Genomic DNA, 9,224 nt, shown 5'->3' with positions numbered 1-9,224 from the left:
GTATAGGGGTCTATAGGGTGTCTATAGGGGTCTATAGGGAGTCTATATAGGGATCTATAGGGGGACTATAGGGGTCTACAGGGGCTGTATAGGAGACTATAGGGTGTCTATAAAGATCTATAGGGAGTCTATATAGGGGTCTATAGGGGGTCTATAGGGGTCTACAAGGGCTGTATAGGGGTCTATAGGGTGTCTATAGGGGTCTATAGGGAGTCTATATAGGCGTCTATAGGGGGTCTATAGGGGTCTACAAGGGCTGTATAGGGGTCTATAGGGCTCTATACGGGGTCTATATAGGGGTCTGTAGGGGTCTATAGGAGTCTCTGGGGGTCTATTGGGGCTTGGGGGGTGTCTAAAGGGGTCTGTGGGGACCCAGGGGTCCCTATAGGGGGACTGGGGGGGTTTAGTGGATCTGGGGGGGTCCCAGGGGGGCTGGGGGATCTATGGGGTCTCTATAGGGGTCTATAGGGGTCTGGGGGCAGGCTCAGGTGGCTCTGTAGGGGGTCTATAGGGGGTCTATGTGGGGTCTATGGGGGTCTATGGGGGTCTATGGGGTCTATGGGGGTCTATGGGCTCTATGGGGGTCTATGGGGTCTATGGGGGTCTATGGGGCTCTATGGGGGTCTATGGGGGTCTATGGGGGTCTATGGGGGTCTATAGGGGTCTATGGGGGTCTATGGGGGTCTATAGGGGTCTATGGGGGTCTATGGGGGTCTATGGGGGTCTATAGGGTCTATGGGGGTCTATGGGGGTCTATGGGGGTCAAGGGGGTCTATGGGGGTCTATAGGGTCTATGGGGGTCTATGGGGGTCTATGGGGGTCTGTGGGGGTCTATGTGGGGTATGTGGGAGTCTATGGGGGTCTATAGGGTCTATGTGGGGTCTATGGGGGTCTATAGGGTCTATGGGGGTCTATGGGGGTCTATGGGGGTCTATGGGGGTCTATAGGGTCTATGTGGGGTCTATGGGGGTCTATGGGGGTCTATGGGGGTCTATGGGGGTCTACAGGCTCTTGGAGGGGCTCAGGGGTCTCTATAGGGGCTCTGAGGGGGGGGTCCCCAATTCTGCCCCCCCAGGGCGCTGCCAACTCGGCTGAGGAGGAGCGGCTGCTGCAGGAGGCACAGGTGGGACCCCAAATCCCCCCCATTGACCCCCAAATCCCCCCCATTGACCCCAAATCCCCCCCATTGACCCCAAATACCCCCCATTGACCCCAAATCCCCCCCATTGACCCCCAAATACCCCCCATGGACCCCAAATACCCCTCATGGACCCCCAAATACCCCCCATTGACCCCCAAATACCCCCATGGACCCCAAATACCCCCATGGACCCCAAATACCCCCCATTGACCCCCAAATACCCCCCATGGGCCCCAAATACCCCCCATGGGTCCCAAATACCCCCATTGACTCCCAAATACCCCCGGGGGGGGGGGGTAACTTTGGGGTCCTGACCCCCCTTTCCCCCCCTCCCCCAGCAGGAGCCGGAAGTTGCCCCTCCCCCCCGTGCCCCGGACCCCCATGGAGCCCCCCCCCGCTCTGTGGGGGGGAAGCATCGCAGGTGACCCCTCCCCCCAACCCCCCTATAGCCCCTCCCCCCCCCATAGCCCCTCCCCCTTGACCCCATGTGCACCCCCCCCCCCCCTTTCCCCCCCAGGATCTATGGGGCCCGCAGGGGCCGGGTCAAGGAGCGCCTCAGGCCCCTCCCCCCACCCCCGGAGGAAGCCCCGCCCCCATCAGGTGAGACCACGCCCCCTTTGTGGGGGGGGCCCATAAGGAAGAGGGGGGGGGCTATGGGAGGGAATGGGGGTCACAGCCCCTCACCCCCCTCTCCTCCCCCCCCCCCCAATAGCTCCGCCCCCTCCAACCAAGGTAAGGCTCCACCCCCTTCCCTTTTAACCACGCCCCTCCTGCCTTATATGGGCAAAGGGGCGGGGCTTCGCCGCTGACGCCCCTGCCAGCCCCGCCCCCCCGCGGGGCTCTATAGGACGGGCAGTTTGGGGGCGCTGCCCCCCCCCGCCCCGCCCCCCCCGGCCCTGCGGCGCTGTTGCTCCTCCCCCCGCCTGGACGCCCCGCCCCCGGTGAGTGTGGCCACGCCCCCCCCCCCCCCCCCAGCCACGCCCCTTCCCGGTCCCCAGGCTCTACCCCCTATGCTTCCATTGGCCACGCCCCCTTCCCCCCTCCATTTGGCTCCGCCCCCTTTTGGCTCCACCCCCTCTGGGATCTCCCCGCTCCCCTCCAATTGGCTCTGAGCCCTCATTGGGCTCCACCCCAGTGGCTCGGCCCCATTGGCTCCGCCCCCATCTGGGCTCCACCCCCTTTGGGCTCCATCCCCATTGGTTCATTCTGCTCTGTGTCCCCCCAACGTGATTGGCTCCGCCCCCTCATTGTGCTTCACTCTCATTGGCTCCACCCTCCTTTGGACTCCGCCCCCTTTGGGCCCCATCCCCATTGGCTCATTCTGCTCTGTGTCCCCCCCCCCCACCTGTGATTGGCTCTGCGCCTTCATTGGCCTCTGCCCCCGGTTGGCCCCGCCCCTCTGATGGCCCCACCCACTTCCCCTCTAAGCAACGCCCCTTTGACCACGCCCCCTTCCCGCCTGGCCCCGCCCCCTTCATCACCAGGACATGCGGGAGCTGCTGCAGCAGCGCCGCTGCAGCCTGATTGGCTCCAGCTCAGCCAATCAGAGCCCAGCCTCGGAGCCAGCCAATCAGGACCAAGAGTGCGCATCAGCTGACCCGGTAGGAGGCTCCTCCCCCTGTTATTAATGAGGGGGGAGGGGCTTGGGGTGGGGGAGGGGCGTGGACACGCTTTGACCCCTCCCCCCCCTCCCCCCGCAGGCCTTGGACCCGCCCCTGAGCCCCGCCCCCCGCCGGGCCCCATCCCCCACGTGAGTCCTGGGGGGGGAGGGGCGGGTGTGGGGCTGGGATGTGTGGGGCTGAGCCCCGCCTCCAAACCCCCATGGCCACACCCCCCCCCCCCCAGGCCACGCCCCCCTCGGGACGACCTCCACCGCAAGGCCCGGACCCGGCTGATGCGGCGGAGACCGACACAGGTACCGCTATGGGGCACGGACCCATAAGTGACCCCTGCTGTGGGGCACGGACCCATAAGTGACCCCTGCTGTGGGGCACGGACCCATAAGTGACCACTGCTGTGGGGCACGGACCCGTAAGTGACCCCTGCTGTGGGGCACGGACCCATAAGTGACCCCTGATGTGGGGCACGGACCCGTAAGTGACCCCTGATGTGGGGCACGGACCCATAAGTGACCCCTGCTGTGGGGCACAGACCCGTAAGTGACCCCTGATGTGGGGCACGGACCCATAAGTGACCACTGCTGTGGGGCACAGACCCATAAGTGACCCCTGATGTGGGGCACGGACCCGTAAGTGACCCCTGCTGTGGGGCACAGACTCATAAGTGACCCCTGCTGTGGGGCACGGACCCATAAGTGACCCCTGCTGTGGGGCACGGACCCATAAGTGATCCCTGATGTGGGGCACAGACCCATAAGTGACCCCTGCGGTGGGGCACGGACCCATAAGTGACCCCTGCTGTGGGGCATGGACCCATAAGTGACCCCTGCTATGAAACATGGACCCATAAGTGAATAATTGACATACGCTATGGGGCACGGACCCATAAGTGACCCCTGCTGTGGGGCGTGGACCCATAAGTGACCCCTGCTATGAATCAGGGACCCATAAGTGAATAATTGACAATCAGTATGGGGCACGGACCCATAAGTGACCCCTGCTATGAAACATGGACCCATAAGTGAATAATTGACATTTGCTATGGGGCACGGACCCATAAGTGACCCCTGGTGTGGGTCATGGACTCAGTAGTGACTCCCTTGCTTGGACCTGTATGTGGCCCATGCTATGGGGCATGGGCCTATGAGTGGCCCCTGCTGTAGGGCAATGACCCATAAGTGACCTGCGCTATGGGGCACAGACCTATAAGTGAATAATTGACGTTCGCTATGGGGCACGGACCCACACGTGACACCTGTTATGGGGCATGGACCCATAAGTGAATAATTGACATTTGCTATGGGGCACGGACCCACACGTGACACCTGTTATGGGGCACGGACCCATAAGTGAATAATTGACATTTGCTATGGGGCACGGACCCACACGTGACACCTGTTATGGGGCATGGACCCATAAGTGAATAATTGACATTCACTATGGGGCACGAACCCACACATGACACCTGTTATGGGGCATGGACCCATAAGTGAATAATTGACATTCGCTATGGGGCACGAACCCACATGTGACACCTGTTATGGGGCATGGACCCATAAGTGAATAATTGACATTCACTATGGGGCACGAACCCACACATGACACCTGTTATGGGGCACGGACCCATAAGTGAATAATTGACATTTGCTATGGGGCACGGACCCACACGTGACACCTGTTATGGGGCATGGACCCATAAGTGAATAATTGACATTCACTATGGGGCACGAACCCACACATGACACCTGTTATGGGGCATGGACCCATAAGTGAATAATTGACATTCGCTGTGGGGCACGGACCCATAAGTGAATAATTGACCTTTGCTATGGGGCACGGACCCATAAGTGACACCTGTTATGGGGCATGGACCCATAAGTGAATAATTGACATTTGCTATGGGGCACGGACCCACACGTGACACCTGTTATGGGGCACGGACCCATAAGTGAATAATTGACATTTGCTATGGGGCACGGACCCACACGTGACACCTGTTATGGGGCACGGACCCATAAGTGAATAATTGACCTTCGCTATGGGGCACGAACCCACATGTGACACCTGTTATGGGGCACGGACCCATAAGTGAATAATTGACCTTCGCTATGGGGCACGGACCCATACGTGACACCTGTTATGGGGCATGGACCCATAAGTGAATAATTGACATTCACTATGGGGCACGGACCCATAAGTGAATAATTGACCTTCGCTATGGGGCACGGACCCATAAGTGAATAATTGACCTTCGCTATGGGGCACGGACCCATAAGTGAATAATTGACCTTCGCTATGGGGCACGGACCCATAAGTGAATAATTGACCTTCGCTATGGGGCACGGACCCATAAGTGACTCCCACTGTGGGTCTGGCCCCCCCCCCCAGGGAGTGACGCTGTCGCAGCTGCGTGAGGCGGAGCACGTGATTGGCCGCGGTGGTGAGGGACGGGCTGTGGAGGAGCCAATCAGAGAGGAGCAGAGGCGGGACCAGGAGGAGGAGGGGGCTGAGCCCCCCCGGGGCCCTGCCCCCACATTCGATTATTGGCAGGTGGGGGGGGGGGAGGGGCTTGGGGATGCCCCTCCCCCATTGGCTCCCCACACCCCTCCCCTTTGCCCCGCCCCCAATTCCCCTCCCCCATTGCCCCCCTTTGTTCCCCCGTTCACCCCCTGCCCCCCATCCCCCTCCCCCCTTTACCCTTCCCCCATCCTCCCATTTCCCGCTCTCTTTACCCCTCCCCCTTTATTCCACCCCCATCCCCCCCCTTCTCATCTCATCACCCCCATTGACCCCCATTGACCCCCATTGACCCCCATTGACCCCCATTGACCCCCATAACCCCATTGACCCCCATTGACCCCCATTGACCCCCATTGACCCCCATTGACCCCATTGACCCCCATTGACCCCCATTGACCCCCATTGACCCCCATTGACCCCATTGACCCCATTGACCCCATTGACCCCCATTGACCCCCATTGACCCCATTGACCCCCATTGACCCCCATTGACCCCATTGACCCCCATTGACCCCCATTGACCCCCATTGACCCCCATTGACCCCCATAACCCCATTGACCCCCATTACCCCATTCCCATTCCCTCCCATTCCCCCATCACCCCCATTGACCCCCATTGACCCCCAGTCCCCCACTGACCCCCATTACCCCATCACCCCCATTCCCCCCATTGACCCACATCACCCCCATTACTCCCATTCTCCCACTGACCCCCATTACCCCCCTTACCCCCATCACCCCTTGACCCCCATTCCCCCATCACCCCCATTCCCCCATTACCCCACTGAACCCCATTACCCCCATTGACCCATCCCCCCCCATTCCCCCATTGACCCCCATCACCCCATTGACCCCCATTGACCCCCATTGACCCCCATTGACCCCCATCCCCCCCGTTCCCCCCCCAGCCGCTGGAGGCGCTTTGGGGTCAGAGGCAGCGGCTCCGGGAGCGGCTGCAGGAGGCGGAGCTGGAGCTGAGCCAGCGGCGGCTGGAGCTGGAGCGCGTCACGCAGGTGGGCGGGGCCTGAGCGGGGAGGGGGCGTGGTCTGGGGGGCGGGGCCTGTGCGAGGAGGGGGCGTGGCCGGAGCGGGGCGTGGTCTTGGAGGAGGGGCGGGGCCTGAACGAGGAGGGGGCGTGGCCGGAGCGGGGCGTGGTCTTGGAGGAGGGGCGGGGCCTGAACGAGGAGGGGGCGGGGCCGGAGCGGGGCGTGGTGGTGGTGGGGGAGGGGCGGGGCCTGAGCGGGGAGGGGGCGGGGCCTGAGGGGGGGGGGGCGTGGTCGGGGGGAGGGCGGGGGTGTGTGAGGAGGGGCGGGGCCTGAGCGAGGAGGCGTGGCCTGAAGGGGGCGTGGCCTGAGCAAGGAGGGGGCGTGGCCTGAGAGAGGAGGGGCCGTGGTCTGGGCGAGGAGAGGGCAGGGACTGATCGAGGAGGCGGGGCCTGATCGGGAAGGGGAAGGGGGGGCGTGGTCTGAGCGGGGAGGGGCGTGGTCTGAGCGAGGAGAGGGTGGGGCCTGAGCGGAGGGGGGCGGGGCCTGAGCGAGGAGGGGGGCGGGGCAAAGGGGGCGGGGTTTAATCTCTTGTCCCCGCCCCCCCCCCCAGCGGCAGGAGCGGATCAAGGAGCGCCCGGCGCTGCTGGAGCTGGAGCGATTCGTGAGTGGGGGGGGAAACCCCCATGGGACCCACAGATACCCCTTGGGACCCACAGATACCCCATGGGACCCACAGAAACCCCCATGGGACCCACAGAAACCCCATGGGACCCACAGAAACCCCTGGGACCCACAGAAACCCCCATGGGACCCACAGATACCCCCATGGGACCCACAGATACCCCCATGGGACCCACAGATACCCCATGGGACCCACAGATACCCCCTTGGGACCCACAGAAACCCCATGGGACCCACAGATACCTCCCATGGGACCCACAGATACCCAATGGGACCCACACATACCCCATGGGACTCCCCATGCCCCTGCCCCACAGAGACACCCCCATTTACCCCATGGAGCCCCCCCATGCCCCCTGCTCCATAGAGACCCCCCCATGCCCCTTACCCCATAGAGACCCCAAATACCCCCATGCCCCTAACCCCATAGAGACCCCCCCATGCCCCCTGCCCCATAGAGACCCCCCCATGTCCCCTACCCCATAGAGACCCCCCCATGCCCCCCATGTCCCCAGCCCCATAGAGACCCCCCCATGCCCCTGCCCCATAGAGACCCCCCCCATGTCCCCTACCCCATAGAGACCCCCATGCCCCCCATGTCCCCAGCCCCATAGAGACCCCCCCATGCCCCCTGCCCCATAGAGACCCCCCCACGCCCCTGCCCCATAGAGACCCCCCCATGCCCCTGCCCCATAGAGACCCCCCCATGCCCCCTACCCCATAGAGACCCCCCCACGCCCCTTACCCCATAGAGACCCCCCATGCCCCTGCCCCATAGAGACCCCCCCATGCCCCTACCCCATAGAGACCCCCCCACGTCCCTTACCCCATAGAGACCCCCCATGCCCCCCATGCCCCTGCCCCATAGAGACCCCCCCATGCCCCCCCCAGGAGCGCCGGGCGCTGGAGCGGAAGGCGGCGGAGCTGGAGGAGGAGCTGAAGGTGCCATTGGGGGGGGGGGGGGAGGGGTCCGGACCCATGGGACCCCCCCCCCCCCCCCCCTGCCCCATGGATCCCCCCCTCCCCCCCAGGCTTTGGCCGATCTCCGCGCTGACAACGAGCGGCTCAAGGACGAGAACGCGGCGCTCATCCGGGTCATCAGCCGGCTGGCCAAGTGACCGGAGCACCCCACAGCGACCCACAGCGGGATCCCGCACCCCACAGCGACCCACAGCGGGACCCATAGAGAGACCCATAGAGAGACCCAGCACCCCACAGCGGGACCCATAGAGAGACCCATAGAGAGACCCAGCACCCCACAGCGGGACCCATAGAGAGACCCATAGAGAGACCCACAGTGGGACCCATAGAGAGACCCAGCACCCCACAGCGACCCATAGAGAGACCCATAGAGAGACCCACAGCGGGACCCAGCACCCCACAGCAACCCATAGAGAGACCCATAGAGAGACCCACAGCGGGACCCAGCACCCCACAGCGACCCATAGAGAGACCCATAGAGAGACCCACAGCGGGACCCAGCACCCCACAGCGACCCATAGAGAGACCCATAGAGAGACCCATAGAGAGACCCACAGCGGGACCCATAGAGAGACCCAGCACCCCACAGCGACCCACAGCGGGACCCATAGAGAGACCCATAGAGAGACCCAGCACCCCACAGCGGGACCCATAGAGAGACCCAGCACCCCACAGCGACCCACAGCGGGACCCATAGAGAGACCCATAGAGAGACCCAGCACCCCACAGCGGGACCCATAGAGAGACCCATAGAGAGACCCAGCACCCCACAGCGGGACCCATAGAGAGACCCAGCACCCCACAGCGACCCACAGCGGGACCCACAGCGGGACCCAGCACCCCACAGCGACCCACAGCGGGACCCATAGAGAGACCCAGCACCCCACAGCGGGACCCATAGAGAGACCCACAGAGAGACCCATAGAGAGACTCACAGCAGGACCCATAGACCCACAGCGGGACCCAGCACCCCACAGAGAGACCCATAGAGAGACCCATAGAGAGACCCAGCACTCCACAGCGGGACCCATAGAGAGACCCACAGCGGGACCCAGCACCCCACAGAGAACCACAGCAGGACCCATAGAGAGACCCATAGAGAGACCCATAGAGAGATCCACAGCGGGACCCAGCACCCCACAGCGACCCACAGTGGGACCCACATCAAGACCCATAGCGTGACCCAAATCAAGACCCATAGCGTGACCCACATCAAGACCCATAGCGGGGACCCCCCCCATTGCCAAACCAATGCCCCCCCCCCCCATACAACCCCCCCCCCCCCCCGTCTGCCACC

General features: G+C 63.2%; 1 protein-coding gene across 1 annotated transcript; it reads left to right on the top strand.

Moving 5' to 3' along the window:
* Positions 1–1,075: 1,075 nt before the first annotated feature.
* LOC130594195 (protein phosphatase 1 regulatory subunit 12C-like) lies at positions 1,076–8,064 on the top strand (the record flags this gene model as incomplete). The annotated part of the gene is made up of 12 exons (XM_057399926.1): positions 1,076–1,123; positions 1,480–1,562; positions 1,659–1,741; positions 1,854–1,873; positions 2,626–2,742; positions 2,842–2,891; positions 2,987–3,056; positions 5,149–5,310; positions 6,189–6,293; positions 6,876–6,926; positions 7,838–7,888; positions 7,978–8,064. Coding segments are annotated over 12 exons (927 nt in total), but the record flags the coding sequence as incomplete, so codon positions are not given.
* Between the last annotated feature and the right edge of the window lie 1,160 nt (positions 8,065–9,224).

Source organism: Pezoporus wallicus, unplaced genomic scaffold (assembly GCF_028554395.1).
Source record: "Pezoporus wallicus isolate ANWC-B61680 ecotype Strahan unplaced genomic scaffold, APGP_CSIRO_Pwel_v1 contig_13924, whole genome shotgun sequence".
Lineage (NCBI taxonomy): Eukaryota > Metazoa > Chordata > Aves > Psittaciformes > Psittacidae > Pezoporus > Pezoporus wallicus.
The sequence above is the reverse complement of the archived record's forward strand: the minus strand, read 5'-3'. Positions and strand labels throughout refer to the sequence as shown.